This window comes from Streptopelia decaocto (assembly GCF_964273445.1).
Source record: "Streptopelia decaocto genome assembly, chromosome: 6".
Taxonomy (NCBI): domain Eukaryota; kingdom Metazoa; phylum Chordata; class Aves; order Columbiformes; family Columbidae; genus Streptopelia; species Streptopelia decaocto.
The window spans coordinates 51245016-51263406 of record NC_138660.1 but is presented as its reverse complement, the minus strand read 5'-3'; the positions used below and the strand labels follow the sequence as shown (position 1 = coordinate 51263406).

The window sequence follows — 18391 nt, the reverse complement described above, 5'->3', positions numbered from 1 at the left end:
CGCACAAGTTCTGTTTTTCATTTTTGCAGTGCAGACATTAATGTTGCAGTTACCTTATCATTAACTATTAGGTTTTGCCATAGCCCAGTGGCACATAGTTTTCAGTTATGCAAAAATCGAGAATGTCAGCTGTAGTGCCACCTAATGACTTGCGGTGATCTGTGAATATTATACCATTAGTGTTACAGGGCCTGAGTTCATTTAGTATCATCCTCAACGGTCTCCACAGATAGAACATAGTAGGCTAAGGCTGCAGATGAAGCTGTGCTGAGAGGAGTTATGCTTATCAGCCAGGGCCAAAAATATTTGGAAGGAAATCAGAGAGATCAGAAACAGGTGAGAAACTTTTATCATTTTCTGGAAGACAAATTCACTTGAAAGAATGGGCAACCTGGAATAATGGTAATTAGTATTAAAAATAATAATAAATAATAATTAAAATAAATAATGAGAGGATGGAAAACTGAGCCCTTCACATGAACAACTGCTGTGAAAAAGCATACTGTAGTTCTGAGCTGTATGCCTGGAGGCACCCTACCATGAGGTCTGAAAGAGAAACCCTTTCTGGTCAGGGAGTGTAGGTACCAGTATATCTAGACTAGTTTGGTATCCATAATTAATGTGCTACAGGAATACTGGCAATCTCAACAATAACTTTTGTTTTCCAAAGAAGTATTATTCAAGCTCTGCCAAACTGTTTAAGGAAATTATGTGAGCACAGCAACAGCCTGCAGCATTTAAGAGTGTATATTTCCCCTTCATTCCTGCAATTCCTGTATCCTTTCATTAAAGTAGACCCAACATAATGTGAGTGATGTATAAATGAACCACAGGCTGTACTGCCACATTCTGTGCTGTCCCTAGCTCTGTCATGCCTGACCACTCCAGTGGGATCTATTGTCTTGAGAAGCAGACATGCCATGTGTGCCTTGTCCTGCTCTACAGAATTCTCTGGGGACAATCACTCCTTTCTAATAGAGTGGCTGGTATGTACCCAGTTGATGCACAAATGCTACGGCTGTTAAAAATTGTGGATAGAAATTGTCTATAAGGCACTGCAGGTGATGAGGAAACTGCAACTGGGAAATGGAAAAACTTCCTAGAAACACCTTTGAAAGAGATGGCTGTACTGGAAGAAATTCTAGAAGGGACTGTGGCAGAAGCTCTTTTCCTTGGGATAGCTGAAACTGGAGTGGGAAACGCAAAATGAAACATCTGAGAGGAAAAAACGCTGTGAAGGGGCAAAGTGTTAGGATGGATATCTCTGTCTTGCAGTCTCTGGACGATGTCTGTAGTTCAACTGGTTGTACAGTGCTTTTTCCTGATTCATGTTTTCTCTCTCAGTGCTTTCCCATTTACTCCCACCCTTCTTTCCTAAGATCATCTGCTTGCTTATTGCTTTCTTCTCCAATATTTCTGCCCACAAAGGTCCATGTCAGAGGGTATTCAGGACTTGTTCCATGTTAAGTCTGTTCGTACTGATAATGCAATTAGACCTAGGTGATGTTTTATTTTTTCCCACAGTGATCTGTGACTGTTGCTTTAATAAATGAGTCTTAAATATTTTGGTGACTACAGCATATTAGTCTGTCTCTGGCTTCAGAGCTTGGCATTGCAGTATGGCCCCAGATTTCATTTGGCAAGGAGAAAGCATGTGTCTGTCTTGTCACCAAGTGTTTAATTTACAGCTTCTCCAATGTATGTATGTCGTGACTCGTAGTTCATGGTTTGGAAATAATACTAGATGTTGTCCCTGGCCACAAAGCTTGGCAGCAGTCTAAGTATTTCCTCTGTCACCCCTGCTGAGAGTGGGTATTCCTGGAGTAGAGCAGCCCAAGATGTCCATGTGAAGGAAAACACCACACCAGCATTAGGGTTTAAGCTGGATGTTGACCATATTACAAAGCCATTGTTAGGAGAGAGGTGGCACCATTGTTCTGAAGTGCAGCTCTGAGAATAACTGGATTTGAGCTGCTTGGCTGAACTGAAAAAGTCATGCCCCAAAAAACAAAACTGATTTCCTTCTGACTTCACAAAACAATATGTTTGAAATTCAATATTAGGCTTCGAGTACTTTATTTTAAATCTTACTAACTCTTTTCTTGAACTGTGAGATTTACAAAATAAATATTTTCAAAATAGAATGTTAAGAAATTATTTGACTCGAAATTCTGAGCTTCATCTTCAGCTGTCAATTTTGATTTGGCTTACCAAATTATTTAAGCTGCTCCAAACAGCATTTTTCAGCAGAAGAGAAATGATACGCTTTAGTGGTTCTTCACACTTGTGTGTGTCTGTGTCCCACGTCTTTGTTCAGGAGGTGCTTGAACCCTGCCAAGCCCCATCCAATTAAGACCGTGGATAGGGGCATTGAAGGTATCTCCTGACACTCCTTCAGTCCTGGCTCTGCTTTTTAGCTTCAAGCACAGTGTGAGGTAGCTGGATATGAAGATGTCTTCATTTTTTCGTATTGTGTAAGCTTCATTTAGCAAAGACAACAGACTAAGACAACATTATCGTAAAGCAGAGAAATACAAACTGCCCCATCCGTACTCAATCATGCAGCCTCTGCCCTGGGGTTTGACATTCTTTGCCAAATTGGGGATCTCTCTGCTGAAGCCCAGTTTCCTTATTTAGGCTTCCGCCCTTCACCAGGAGTTATTTCAGGGTCTGGGTTTGTCACGATTTTTTTTTTTCAGGAGCTTCATTTCCTTGCTGTGTTTTGTTTTCTCCCCCTAGACAAACATTGGTTCCATCTTGGCATCAGTAAATCCCTACAAACCCATCCCTGGTCTGTACAGTGTGGATGCCATAGACCTGTACAGACAGCACCGCCTGGGTGAGCTGCCTCCCCATATCTTCGCCACCGCTAACGAGTGCTACTGCTGCTTGTGGAAGCGTCATGACAGCCAGTGTGTTCTGATAAGGTTAGAAATGGGAGAAGCGGCTACTCCCTGACTGCATTACATGCCTTGCTTCTGCTGTTCCGTTTGCAATGACATCTGCCTAAATATCCACACCATCCTGCCCTACCCTTTGCCTGACCCTTGCTTGCTGCAGTGGAAATGCCACGTGTTTATTCCTGGAGATCACTCCTCTGCCGCGGGTGGGATGGTCATTAGCTCGTCTGTCCTGGATTTGTGAATGGAATGTGTATATTTTCTTTAACAGCGGAGAAAGTGGGGCTGGAAAGACTGAGAGCACCAAGTTGCTGCTGAAATTTCTGTCAGCCATGAGCCAGACTTCCCTTGGGGCCCCCGTGTCTGAGAAGAGCACTCATGTGGAAGAAGCCATCCTGGAAAGCAGGTACAATCACCCCCATGGGTGCCACATGTCTGTCCCACAAAGGTCTAGCAGGTCCCTTTGGCAGGGACACTGCATTCTGCACGGTGTCTGCATCTGAGCTGCTTGAGCCGTGCCGCGGATGGAGCTGAACCAGGGCAGTGAGGATCATGCAGCTGAACGGTGTCATGTCAGGGAAACGTGGAGGTCACAGTCTCACCAGGACACCTCATGCTGGCTGCTCTCTCAGCTGCTCGTGGATCAATTCGGCTTCTTTCCAATAGCAACAAAGGGTATGTGTGGCAGCCAGAGAATTAATGCTCTAGCCATGGCTGGGATTTCTTCTTCCTTCAGTAATTCAGCCTCCATGCACTCCTGGCTGCACCCTTGAGCTCCCCTGCACATCACTGCCCTGTCCATCTTTCTAGCTCTCAGGACCACGTCTCTCATGGCAGTGGCTGGAGGGGACATGGGTAATGTCCCTCTCTGCTGCAGGGATGGCTGTCCCAGGTTGTCGCTATCTGCCACAGCTCCCAGCTGTGGCTGTGCTTACAATGAGTCCCTGTCATGCTCTGACTCCTGGTCTCCTCCTTCAGCCCCTACTCTCCTCTGACCTCCATTTGTTTTGGGCCACCAGTACATCTTGCCTTCAGAGGTCCTGTGGTCCACTTTGCAGCTCTCTTGCTGTCCAGGCAGGTGACTTTAAGGAGAAACATCTGTGGGAGCTGTAAGGGACACAAGTGAGGAAGTTTGCTGGGAGAGCTAATGTCTGATGGAGCTGGCACCAGGGAGTAACCACCAAAACCTTGCGAAGGTGTCAGCCAGGCAGGGAAGTGCATGTCACCTGGGTCAGATGTGTTTGGGAAGGAAACCAGCAGCCATGAGGTGAGGGAGATGTGGTCTGTGGGGGATCCTTCATGCCAAGGAGGTCCTGACACCCCCAAGGGACTATGACCCATGCCAGGACAGGGATGCTCAAAGGCACCATGGACCACCCCAGGACAAGAACACCCCAGGATCGTGGCCCACAGGTGACCCATGTTGTAACAGGGACACCAAGGAAAAAAGTGTCAGGAAAACCTGCAGAAGCAAAATGCAGCTGAGGAAAACCAGTAAGAGGCCAAGAGCAACAGAGAAAATGAGGAAGCAAAGAGTGATAGAAAGAAACCATCCCATGTGGGACCCCAGCCTCCTGCGCTGCCTGCTGCCTTGTGGAGGGAGTTGCGAGGAACTGGTTGTAACTGAGATATAAATGAAGCTGAGGCTAAGAAAGGGGATTAATAGGTGTTTAATGTCAGGTAAGCCTTGGAAAGAGAGAGGAAAGATGTTTACTTAAGTGTCTCTTTTCTTAACACCTGAATCCATGATCAGAAGTTTCTCTTAATTAGCAATAATTTAAATTAAACAAAAATTTCCCAATGCAAGACTGCCTGGAGGACCTTGCTGGGGGTCTTGCAGTTCGGAATTGTTAAGGGTGAGGTTGCAGGTTGGTCCCTGTTTGAGCCTGTGACAGTTGAAGAAACCTCCAGAGGAGTAAATCACGTCTGCAACATGATCTAGTTGTGTAATAACCTGGAATCCTTTGAACCATCTGTGTAAAAGTGACTCTCATGCAAGTGGCATATTTCGGGGCACAGAGGGTAAAGAGCAGGAATGTTTCCTGGAAGACAGTGACGCAAAAAAGTGCTAGTAACTGTGTTGAAAATAGCCGAAGCAGAACGCAGTGTCTCGTGGCAGCTGCAAGAGCGTTGCAGTTTTTAGGATCCTTGTAAGCAGAGCAGCACTGAGTGGTAGGGTTGCTGCCTTGGACCTGGTGCTCAAGAGATGCTTGTGTCATGATTTATCCTTTGCAGGTGTGTGCAGATTTTACCAGGGATATTGGCAAATTTGAAAAAGCTCTTAAGTGCAATACAGTCATGACTCAAGATCTGCAAAATCTGCTTTAAGGCAAGCAGCTTAGAAGGCTCAAGCCGGCTTAGTGGTTAAGTGGTAACTTGACTGTGATTCAGAAAGCTTACAATGGTAGGCAGGTGATTCCTGAGTCTGCAGGATGCCACGGCTGTGAGGTAGAGCGGAGTAAGAGCTCATCATCCGTTTTGTGTACATCTGTAGTGCTATGTGAGTAAACATAGTGTTTGTGAATGCAAACAAATTTGATTTGTCACCTTTTTGCTGAAGAAGAGAAGCTGAAGGTCTGGCCCAGAGCCAGAAGCTGCTGCCACTCCTAACAAGTCTACCTCATATGTTTGCAGTTCAGCTTCACTTGCTTTGCAGGTGGCCCTCCTTGGGTTAGCTTATGGCAGATTTTCATCCTTGCACCCCAGCACATACCCAGGAACAATGCTGGATTTTTTCTCCATTTCAGACAGCATTATGAACAAAGCATTACATCAGCTTTCTGTCATTTGCTTGTGCATTGTAACATTCATGCTTGGTGTATTTCTCAGAAAATCAGGCTCTGAAAACTCCCTTGGCACTGTTGATTTGGTCTGTTTTCCTTCTTGAAAATACCCATCAGTCCATTAAAAATTCTGCTAACTTTCAGTTTTTTCCTTGCTTGCTTCACTCTGAAACTCCCTTTTCCATGTTGGGTGATGCTGCTGACAGCATAGCCACCTCTCCTGTTATTCATCCCTCTAATCTTCAAATCTTCTTTTTTTTTATCTTCAGCTGTGTGTCTGAATCCTGGAGCTGCATATGTTGCAATATTTCTAAAATCCAGGATTCACCTTCTGCTGCCCTGCTGAAACTGGTTCCCGTCATTTTGAATCCTGCAGCACACCCTGCCCACATCCAGCCCTGTGTCACCGTCCTGGTGCTGTGCCTCGCACAGGTCACCGCTGCAGCAGTGGCCATGCTGTGCAGCGCCTGCGGGCGCTGGCAGTTCGCTTGGCCCTGGCTCCTGACCTCGCTCCCGGCTCCATCCGCTCACCCAGCCCCTGCCCTGAGCTGCCGCCAGCCCCAGACACCCACGTGCATATTTCCTCCCCATCGCTGAAAGGCTTCAGCACTCACATGTGTGAGCCCGTTGCCAAACTAAACTATAAAGATACTTCCTGGTGCTTTGCTTATCTAATTTAACATGATTTAGAGCTGTAAATATTGGCTGGCTGGTTATTGCGCTCTCACTGCAACCGTGGTGGTCATATAACATAACCCTGTCCTCCCTTTTTGTGGTTGCACCCACTAGTTTTTGTTGATTGATGGTGTTGGTGTGCTCAGTGGGATATACCTGTGCGATGTCCTTACTTACATACTTGTTTCAGAAGAGTGGGTCTTGGAGTTCACATTTTCCGGAGTGAGAAACCTCCTGATATGTGCACACAGATTTCTGTCACTGCCTTTTCTATGGTTGTAATATATTATAACAGTGCAATGTCATTTCTATGTTTTGTTTGTTTAAAGTGATATTTTCAAGAGGTAAATTAGGAATATACTGCCTGAAGTTTCCTGAAAGTTGTTGAGCCTTTTCCACAACCATAGCTCTCGCTTATCTAGCGCTTGCAAGGCCTGAAGCTTTCAGCAAACTCCAGCAGTATCTGTAGTTGTCATTATTTGTCATGTTATAGTTATTAACTTGCGAGTAATCCTGTATCTGCCCCTGTCTCAAGTGCACAGCAGATTGATGGAGATGCTTAAAAAGCCAGTATTTATCAGGGTAAAAACTGCAGTAACTTCTGTTTAAAACTGTTTATATTTTAGAATTAAACATGATTGTCTACAGGCTGTTCTTGTAGCCTTTCCATGACTCCTTGCTTGTCAGGCCTTCAGATTATTTTAGAATTGGCTAAATTGCAAAAATGAATATTTTAATCTTGGAGTCAGTGTGTCAGTTTGCATGGTTTAGGCTTTTCCCTTCTACTGCTCTGGGCAGCAAGAGCCAAGCTGCCTTTTATCTCACTATTTTCCATGTTGTATGAACCTTCTGCGGACTGAAAGGTGACCACGAGACAAAATTCTTCAATTCATCACCTGTCTGAAGTTTGGTCATAGATTTTTTTTTTCAACTGTTTTTTCTTTTTTTTTTTTTTTTTCTTTTTTTTTAATGAAGTGCATGATGTGGCTCCCTTAGAATGACGTTTTCAAATCTATAATGTATGTATATTCCCTCTGCTTGGAAACCACATGGCTTGTATTAGCCTAAGCAAGATTTAAGTAAAAAGGGTTTACCAATATCAAATTTCAGTACCAAACAAAGCAGTTTCCTACCATGTTTGTCTGGTTGGAAATATTTACCCGCAATTTTAAGAGATGGCTCATACTGTCTTCTCTTTCAAAGGCAGAAACAGAAACAAAGAAGTATGTGGTTTAAAGCTACAGAGTGTTTGCCCTGTATGTCTGATGCTTCTGAAAAGCCTGAAAAAAATACAAGACCGTATCATGGGATGCTGCTGTGTTCAGCACACAACCTGGCTGGGTCTTACCACCTTTCATTTCCCGAAGCCACAATGGTGGGGGATGCCCTTAACAGCATGAATGCCAGCTGCCTGTACTGACTGGGGAATGATTTAATTAACTCCAGTCCCAAAGGTTTAAAATTTATCTAGCAGTGTGTTAAATTGCTCTTGCCATCCCTCTTCACCTTTGAGCTCCTGTGCTTGTCCAGTCTAGTGCTGTAACAAATTAATCTCACATGGCAGTGCATGCTGTGCAAACGGCACAAGGCTGGGCACATGCTTTGTTTTAATAGTATCCCATCACCAATCATATTTTCATTGCCTTGTTTCTGCAGCCCCATTCTGGAGGCCTTTGGAAATGCCAAGACAGTTTATAACAACAACTCCAGCCGCTTTGGCAAGTTCATCCAGCTGCACTTCTCTCAACATGGACACATCCAGGGAGGCCGAGTGACTGATTGTATCCTTTGCTTCAGTGGACCGGAGAGGGGCGGAGTGAGGGAAGATGGGGAGCACCTCAGAATGAGTCAGGAAATCCCTCATCACAGTTTCTCAAAGCCAGTTTATAACTCTGGGCAAATTGCAACCTCAAGAGGGAAAAGTTTTTGTTTTGTGGTTCTGCAGCACCTAACTCTGGAAACCTTTGTCTAGTACTACACTAGATGGGGACATAGTTTGACTTTTCACTTTGACAATCACAAGACTTGATACTTAAAATCCCTAGAATTTGCGTCTTAGGAAGATCCTTCATGTTGATTTCATCCTGTTTTTTCTAGGAGATGGTTCCCTAATGTTAGCTCTGCTAATGAATTAATTATTTGGAAAAGTGAGACCAAGCTAGAATAGATATATTCTACACATTTTTTGGATGCAGAGAACAGGAATTTAGAGGGTTAGTTATGACTCTGTTTTGGGCTGCCCATCTCCAGTGGACCTTTTAACTTTAATCATAGAATTATAGAATATCTCAAGTTGGAAGGGAGCCATAAGGATCATTGAGTCCAAGTCCCTGCTCCTTGCAGGACTACCTAAAACTAAACCATATTACTAAGAGCATTGTCCAGATGCTCCTTGAACACTAGCAGGCTTGGTGTCATGACCACTTCCCTGGGGAGGCTGTTCTACTGACAACAAGGTTGAGGAAAACCGGATATAGTCGAATTATGTTGTGCCATGACCACTTTCTTCCCTGTATGCCCATGTACCCCTCTCCAAAAGGCTTTGACATATCTTTTGTCTATATGAGGCAGCTAAAGCTGCCCTGGCTACAGTTCTTGATGCTGATGTTCAAAGCTACTGATGACTGGAAACCACACAATTTACACTGGAGTAGCAGCCAGATGAATTTACTACTGTTGTAAATAACAGGCTTGGCTTGTTTAGTCACTGCTCTTTGAGCTGTTGGTAGATTAAAGACAGCAGTCTCTGCAGAAGCAATGAGAACTGATGCAAGACTTGCTGCATGCAATACAGACTTTCAGATTAGAGTGGCCTCTCTAATCTTTCTAGGTGTCCTGAATGTGGCTCATCCTTTGTTAGGCTGCCTCACCATTGTGCAGGTCATCTGCTCTATCTGACTCTGCTCTTTTAAGTATCTCTTTAGCACGTAATACAAAGAGTATAGAGGAGGATCTGAGATGATGTTTGAGACCACTCTTTGTCCACTTTCCAAAGCGTTGGTTATTTAAAGATTTGTTGCTTGTAACAGTGTTCATCCCAATGTGTCTAGAAGATTCTTTGCCAGTCGTCAGGAGATCTGTGCACATGCCATTTGAATGTTTTCTCCTTAACATGCTGTTCAGATTTACTGGAAAAGGTAGGTATCACCTCTAATGACAGCTGGGTGAGGCCTCTCCTCACAGTATAGTGGGGCAGTGCCGGTTCTGCTGGATGATGCTGCCTTTGTCACAGCACATACACATTAGCTCTTTAGATGTTGCTACTGCAATTGTCCCAACTGAGGAAGAGGATGATGGAGGAACAATGTTCTATATCTATCAGAGCCCGTTCTCCTGTCTTGGATAAATGCTGTACATCAGAGAGAGACTCCAAGAAAAAGCTGTTTACCAAACTGAAAGGGAGAAAGAACAAGCACCTCAAAACTCAATTCCATAGAGAGGAATAAAGGGGTACAACTCCAAATGCAGTCATCTCTGCTTTTCTGTAGTTTACTTCAGATTCAGGAACTCACAGAGGAGCAGGGCCAAGACTGACAAGGTTCAGTTTGTCTGTGCACACACTCTCTTGAGTTCAGAGAAGTCTGTATGTGCTCAGTTGCATAGCCACACATCGCAAGATCTTGATGTAGAGCTTAGACAACACTGTCACTAAATGGAAGATGCCCCTCTTGTGCATTGGCCCTGGAGACTGATCTGTATCCTGGTCTTCTCTTTGTCTTTGCAACCAAAAGATTGATCTCTTTCTACTGGCTACTCCTGTATTCTTTGTTTCAGAACAGAGTGGTACACCAGAACCCCGGAGAGAGGAATTACCACATCTTTTATGCTCTGCTAGCTGGTGTGAGTGGGGAGCAGAAAGGTAATTTCATTTTCTGGGAAATGTCTCTGTCCTCTTTCCAGTCCAGCATGTGAAGCAAGTGTAAGTCAACTAGAGCATGGACATTTCTGGTACTTGACATATAACTTTTTCTTGAAAGCCATATGGTGATTTAATGGGAAACGGAAAGAGGAGTTGAGAGAAAGAGGCTGAGGATGACAGAAATGCTATATGAGAAAAGACACTTCAGGCATTCTGAACTGGAAGGAAAAATCTGTGCAAAGTGAAGAGGGGGTATAGAGAGAGGAGGTAATGAAATTGGATAAAGGCAAAGGAAGGGTAAAGAGTCTTGATGCAGATGCTGATGGGAGCTGTTCAAGGAGTTCAAAGGTTGGACTGACAGACATACTTTTACAAAAGGCTTTCAGTAGAGCTAATAGGAGAAAGAAAAATCAGAAAAGCCGGTGCTGTAGTGCCAGGACTAGAGTCAAAACATGTCTAGTATCTGAACAAAGATTTTATAGCTCTGCACATGGGGAAAGGAGAGGTGGGTCTGGAAGAGGCCATACAGAGAAAGCAGCAGCTACAGGCTGTGGAAGAATCCTCTGTGTAGTGCAGCACCTCCTGGACAGCATCACTGTGCACCTGCCCCAGCACTGCTGAGCACTGGTGGTCTTGATGAAGAGGTCAGATGGGCAAGATGGAACATGTTACAGCTGCACTTTGGTTTTGAGGGACTAGGGAATTTCTTTATGCCTTTGTTCTGTGTGTGTGTGTGTGTGTGTGTGTGTGTGTGTGTGTGTGTGTGTGTGTGTGTGTTCAAATAATCAGATGGAAGAATTGAGCCTGACACAGAGTGGAAGGAAGGAGGGCTTCAGCTCTAGGGAATTCAGGCAGGGCTGGCCATGTGAGTCAATTCAAGATCCATCTAAACCAAAGGGAAATACTGGGGACTGTGGTTATCAGCAAGCACTTAGGGAAAGTGTACAAAACAGACTATTTTCTTCAGCACATATCTGCTATTCTTGCCCATCTCACTTTTCAAGCTGGTGTCCCAGGCTGCTTCACTTCCCCCATGTGTAATGTGTTTCTGTCTCTTGATCATCCATGTCTCTTTTTTCCATAGATGTTTTAGTTCTTCTCTATCCTTTTTGAAATGGGGGATCAAACCTGCAGATACTATTTAAGATGTGGTTGTGCTACAGACATATACAGAGACCTAATTCTGGTTTTATGTTTAGTTCTGTGTTCCTTCTAAAACTGAAGGAGCTGAACCGTGTTCAGTTTTTGACTGCTGCTCAGCCCTCAGATGATGTCTTCAGAAATCTTACTGCGACTCTCTGAACTCTGTGTCAAGTGATGGTACCTAATTTAGAGGTCATTACTGTATGTGTATAGTTAAGACTATTTTTCTGTACACTTTATAAGATTGAATTTAATATTTCTTCTCCTTTTCTCTTTTTTTTTTTTCTGAGTCAATTCAGTATTGAAATATTCTTCTGTGACTCTGCAGTATGGGGTTTGAGTGTTCTAAATCATTTTGCATACCATCTGCAAGCTTTCTTACCACACACCCTTCTCTTCCCCTTTGCCAGAGCATTCACTGTCCAGGTGTGGCTTTTGAGGGATATGAAATCTGTTCAGATGAACTCTCCCTATAGTAAACATACACACTTTTTTGGAGGACTGAGAATGAAAAGGCTGATTACTAAATAAATTGTTGTCTTTCTCCTCCCTGCCTCTTTTTTCTGTCACAGAGAGCCTCTCCCTCTCTGAGCCAGAGACTTACCGCTACTTGAACCAGTCTGGTTGTGTGACTGATGAGAACCTGAATGACGTAGAGATGTTCAGCAAGGTCATGGTGAGTCCTGTCCTAACTCCTGAACTTCTAGGTACAATCTCATGGACTAAACATGCTGCAGGATCTAGATCTCACAGGCAGAATTTATTTGCCCTAAACCAAAATTTGGTGTTCAATGAGTTTGAAACTCAGCTCTATCTGTTTGTGGTAAAAATAAGCCTTGAAGAGTGTTTTTAGTGTACGGAAATGGGGGAATCTGGGAAACAGTCAAGGATGAATAATAATTTAGAATGAAGGAGACTTTGGGGAGCAGGAGCCCCACCCCCTCCCCCATGGTGGTTCCTGGGAGCCCTCTAGATGGCCTGATGCAGGAAACCTCACACTGACCATTAGAAAGGGAACAGTTCGCTCTGAAGGTAGTGTTCTCCAGCAATGTTCTGATAAAGTTGTATCACCTGTGCAAATGGCATATTCTGAAATACCACACAGATTTAAATAGGCATTTATAACTTTACCAGAGGTTATGGGTTTAGCAGGATGAATATGCAATTCATGTTTTGTTTGATAAATGCTTATCAGCCCGAGGACTTCAATATTATAGGTAAAAGCAGATAAGCAAGGTGAGAGGAATCAGCTTAGAAGTTCAGTAGTTCCTGCTTAGGTATGATTTAAGGGAAGGAAATGTCTCCTGTACAGCAGAAGTTTGGGTGGTGACATGGCATTTATATTTCAGCTGAGGAGTGCCTGGAGGAAAGAAGGGAACTATAACTCTGAAGTGTCCCACTGACAGGGCAAATGCATTAAAACTAAGCCTGCCTCTCAAAATCAATTTATGCCCTATGAAGCCTGGCTCACATGCGTGCACTAAGGCAATGTCCCATACTTCCTCATTATCTGGTAACCTGTTTCTAACCTCCTGGCAGTTAATGCTGAAAGCCTGGATTTAAATGTTGCTGCATAAATCCTTACTTCTCTAAGCTAGACTAAATTAAGGGGGTTATACGCATCAGAGTAAATAAAGTAAATTGTATGGATCTGTCCTTCAGGGAAGACAATAAGGCAGAATGTGCAAGAAGTCCAGTGACATCTGTAAACTGTACTGCCAGTGTTCAGGGAAGGGTTTCCTCACACAGGCACAGACAAACCCTTTCTTCCTGTGACAGACAGACAACAGCAGCAGCAAAGTCCAACTCAAGGGCAGGGCAAATGCCTACCTGCCTAGGTTGGGACAGGGTAAATAAAGGACAGAACGGGAGACAGTGAAGATCATTGACAGATACAAAGCTGAGAGAGGGGCTGGGCCACCCCCAGTTTCACTGTGATCCATGATGACTATAATTCTGAGTTTTACATCTTATATGGGCTGGGCATGAGTGTGGTGGTTGCATTGTACTGTGGCTGTATGTACAACCAACATTAGCTGTATGGTTTTGCACAGACTGCAATGAAGGTGGTGGACTTCAGCACTGAAGAAATCAGAGACATCTTCAAACTTCTTTCCGGTACACTTCATCTGGGAAACGTTGAATTCATGACAGCTGGTGGGGCCCAGGTTACAACAAAAGCGGGTAAGTGGGAGCCTAGCAACTTGGTAGACCATGCAAAGCCCCATAGGGTCCCCAACAAAGCTCACTCCATCATCCTTTCTCCCTCTGCTATGCTGGTTTGCAGTGCCTTTGCAGTCTAACTCTGCAAAAGTATTGCCACAGGCCTTGTGGCTCCACAGCACCAGTATGATTTAGCTGGGCTGTGGCCCTGTGATCCACTTTTCTCTGGATACTCTCAGACTGAGTACACAGTCCCACAGTTTCTTGTTTGTGTTGAGGGAGCAGGAAGAGATAGGAACAGGGAAGAGTCTGAGATCTGTCATAGACTTACCCACATCTTCCTTTGGAACATCTGCTAGTGTGGACTCTGTTACAGTTACCCAATCTCAGCTGGTCTGGTAAAGTGAATCCCTAAGTAGACAAGCAATAAATATATATTACAAGTGCTTCAAGTCTTAAGTTAATTGCCTTTCTTCTTGACATCCAAGTTTAGCAATCCCACATTCAGACTGCACTATTGTGCCTTTAGGAAAACATGTCTTCTCATTCAATAAATATTTTGCTGGTGCTGAGCTTTACACAGTGCTTTGCTCTTCCTGTTGTCAGCAGAAAGGCTGACTTATATGAGTGTCTGACTGTGGCCCATAACAGCTGCTGACCCTGCCTTAGACTGTATATGTGAGCTCACAGCTTTTGCGTATGCCAAAGAGGGTTTAGTCACTTGCCTTGTAGGAGTCTCTGGGATTTCCTCACAGAGCTGCAGAAGACGGATTCCCCCATAAGTGATGGGGATCCATGCAGGAAAATAAAGCGTGTCCTCCTTTGTTATTAGTGCTGAACATTGCCAGTGACCTCCTGGGCTTAGATGCCTTCCAGCTTTCCGAAGTACTGACACAGAGGTCCATGATTCTGCGTGGGGAAGAGATCAGCTCCCCTCTCACTGTGGAGCAGGTAAGTGTCCTAGTGTATGCTACTGTACTGCTTCTGCCACTTTTGTATTTCCAGGTTCTCTGTATCTCTCTTGTATAATCCATTCAGCTTTGGGGCTTTCTCTTACACTCCCCAGGTGCTCAGCTGTATCCTCAAATATTTTGCCCTTATTGGTAGTTCAGATCCTAATGTTGACTCCGCTTTTTAGGCTTGACAGAGGATTTCACTTGCAAATGGCAATGCACAATACTGCACCATCACTCACCAGGAATTGGTCATGCTTGTGTCATGCAGAAGGCATAACAAATGCTTCATGGTAATTGCATGTATGCATGCTTTTACCTTGCAAAATTCCCAGGTTACGCTACATTTACTGGAAGATAAAATCTTGCACACAGTTACCATAAAACATCTGGCAGATGTTTTACTGTGGTTGCCCCACAGTAGCTTCTTTGTGTATCCATGTAACAGCAAAGGAAGACCGAATAAACTGATATGTAGTTCTCATCTTCTGAACCTGCTTATCCATTACATTTCTCTGTGGTTCATTACAGTTTTGTGCCTACTAACTTCAATTTGTGGTGTTGCTGATCACTTGAGGGCACTCTTGATGTTTTAGGTCCACGCATAGATAACTGTAGAAAATCTGTCATTAATAAAATGCAAGACACTGGGAAGCAAGGAATAAGATTACTAGGATGGAATAAGCATCATGTTATAGCAAAATGAACATCTGTAATGGAAATCTTGTGGCTGGCACAGATTGCAGAAGGTTATCAATCTAACTCCTACATTGGCAGAGAAACCAGAGTGACTAGGCTCTCTATGATGGATGTCTGTCTAACTTTCTTTCAGATTTCCCATAGAAGGAATTTTACAGCCTCCTTAAGTATCCTGCACTAGCTGCAGTGGAATCTGGAACTGAAAAGATTGTCCTCATATTTAGATTACCTTTGACATCCCAGCTGTCCACCTTATAAGCTTCCACTTCTGTGAAGATTTTCACGTGGTGTTCTCTTTTCTAAGCTAAACAATTCAGTTCCTTCAATGCTTCCTTACAAGTAATTTTCTAAACTTATTTTTCTGTCTCTGTTTTCCCACATCTTTCAAGAAGTGGAGTGCCTATAACTGGACACTATTCAAGCTGAAGTCTCAGCAGTGCTCATTTCAACAGAGTAGCTGCTGCTTTTCTTGCTGCGAACACACCTGCTAATATGTCACAAACTAAGCTTTGCCTTTAAGAAACGGCATCTTTTTCACAGTCTGTGACCTTTTTTTGCAATAGAATTGTGCGACAATTATTTTTCAGCCTACAGTCTGTAGCAGATAACCTTGGTATACAGTACCACAGTTCCTCTTCTCAGTTGTCTGCCCTAAATAGCCACATCTTTCTATATCAGTGCACAAGGATGGGTAATGCCAGAGATGCTACATGCAGTCCAGAGCAATGGTGCGCAGTTGTAGGATTTACAAGAGACAGTGTAGCTATTTCTAACATTTGTGGATGTTGGACCCTACACTTACTGCTTGCAGCCAAGTGAAGTATTAAGACTGCAAAAACATTGTTATAGCAAGTAGATGCTACTAGTTAGTTGTCTTCAGTAGGTGAACCTGTTGTCCACAACGCTGGGCCTGTAAAGACTGTTCCTGCTTAAGCCCCCATGTTCTGTGCCCACCTATTCTCACTTGTTGTAGGAACGCATTGATAGAGCTGCCAGGGATTTCTCATTGTGTGATGGGATCATTGCCCGCCTGAGCTTTGACATTTCAGTGGGCTGAATGGGTGAACTGGCCTGAAGGCGGGCAAAGCTGGGAGGATGAAAGGAGCCTTTGAGAATCTCATTTGAGCCATATTGTGGGGAAAGTGGCTTTGCTTACAGCTGGATGGGGAGATCCTGTTCCTGGAAAATGAGTCCACCTTACTGTGCAGCGAGAGACACAGGGGCATGGATTTGAGGGCATTCTCTGTCCCAACTAATAAGACAGACCATCTGATGAAGAGAAGAAATACCCAGAAAAGTTGTGTGTGCCCATGCTTTGAAATATTCTTTTCCATGGAGAAGGGAGCTTGCTGTGTGTCTTAGGCGCTGAGCTCCTGGAGAGGAGATACTACCCAATAAAAGAAAAGGAGGAGAAAAACAGTGAGATTGTGTGAAAAGGAGTATCTTGCAGGCTGAGCGTCAGGAGTTTGCTGAGAGGGGCTGGAAGGATTCAGAGGCAGTTGGCCTGTGCCATTAGAAAAGCAGAACAAGAGACGTCACATTATTCAGGCTTGCAAAACTGAAGAAGATGAGGGTGCATTAGAAGACCCCTGTTATTGTTGGTCAGGCCTACTGAAGGAATTGCCCTGTTGTCAAAGGTGAGACAGAGTAAACAGCCTGTAATTGATCTAGATACTGTAGTTTATGAAATGACAAGATTATAGTTTTTACCCTGCTTGATTATTTTGCATACTTGCTCACTCACCCCTCAGCATTATGTTCATTAGATGTCAATTTCTTCTCCTGGTAGGGAGATTGCTGCTTGTCCAGGAGGGTCGGGCAGAAAGTCTTGTTGGTTAATGTTGTGTAGCTCCTTGCAGTTACCAGTTTTGGGAACAACCAGCTGAGTTCCTTGTGCATACTCTGACATTTGTCTCCACATGTCTCTAATCTCCAGGATCTTCCCTCACTTCCAGCATCTTTCTTCCAGTTAAGATCTTTGCTGCTGCCTTTTCTGGCTCCTTTTTCTACTCTCTGGGATCATGTCTTCTTTAATGAGAACCCTTATTTTTGGCCTCCTCTTCTTTCCAGAAACCTAAGCCCTGGTTTCCCTGTCTAAATACCGTATGTGCAGAAGGACAGCATGCAATCAGCCTCTTAATATGCAGTTCTGTCTCATGTCTCTTTATTAATTGCAGGATTTGGGGCATGCCATTGTTGTTTAGTCCAAGTGTTATTAAAACTTACGAATAGCCCATTCCTGTTACAGCTATCAAGTAGCAGGCTTTTGTTTGAGATTTCAAATGTTCTGTTTCAGATGTTCCTTCACACTCTTATGTACACCCGATTATCTACTGCCTGTTAGTGATCACAGTTTAAGTTATTTTTTTCACCTCTGACACTTGGTTATGATCGCTGCATGAGATGTTGTGGCAACTCCAGAAAGGTCTCTCAACCATGCTATTCTGGGGCATGTGTCCTCGCTGTTGGATGGCCTACCTGGCTTCCAGTAAGATAATGCTGTTTGCATTGTTGGAGGCTTTGGAGAGGAGATTTTTGAGGCTAACTTCATGACAGAATACTCTATTAAATCCTGCCCTACCAGTTTTTGAGAAACTGAGCAGACACCCATTTGACAGCTCTACCAGGAGTACTGAACCACGATACCTTGCCTGTCACTGCAAATGTTGGTTCAGGTGATGCAGATGACTGCTGCGGGCTTAGTCATGAGGTATTTTGCCACCTTCTCTGCCTCAGCACTTGTTCCAAAAGATGTCAGTGACTTTGCTACTTCCTTCAGCCTCTCAATTTCAGTTCCCAAAGGTCAGACATTGTATATCTGTGTGTGGCTGGGCTATTTGTAAACTTGAATGTTGACTTTACAAATAAATATGGCACCATATGCAACCATTACAGAGGCTGAGCCACCTCAAGAGGAGCAGAGGAACCTGAAGTCCCATAGAGATTCGTAGTGCCCCTCATGCCCTCACTTCTCCGTGTGACTCATATTTTCTCTCTGCATTTACAGGCAGCTGACTCCAGGGACTCCCTCTCTATGGCGCTGTATTCACAGTGTTTTTCATGGCTCATTAGCAAGATTAATACGAAGATCAAAGGCAAGGAAAACTTCAAGTCTGTGGGCATCCTGGATATCTTTGGCTTCGAGAACTTTCAGGTCAGGATTTTGTCTTTTGCAGGGTGGGTTGGTTTTGGAGATGTCAGTGCATATAGGAAGGA

At 44.0% G+C, this 18391-nt stretch overlaps 1 protein-coding gene across 1 annotated transcript in view; it reads left to right on the top strand.

Moving 5' to 3' along the window:
- LOC309441681 (unconventional myosin-X-like) overlaps positions 1–18391 on the top strand; it is a 92184-nt gene that overhangs the window by 22006 nt on the left and 51787 nt on the right. The window contains exons 4-12 of the mRNA XM_082056608.1: positions 2740–2927; positions 3172–3306; positions 8015–8139; positions 9482–9495; positions 10133–10217; positions 11933–12036; positions 13415–13544; positions 14356–14474; positions 18183–18329. Of these exons, the coding sequence (XP_081912734.1) occupies positions 2740–2927; positions 3172–3306; positions 8015–8139; positions 9482–9495; positions 10133–10217; positions 11933–12036; positions 13415–13544; positions 14356–14474; positions 18183–18329 (1047 nt within the window). The remainder of the gene's footprint in view (positions 1–2739; positions 2928–3171; positions 3307–8014; positions 8140–9481; positions 9496–10132; positions 10218–11932; positions 12037–13414; positions 13545–14355; positions 14475–18182; positions 18330–18391) is intronic.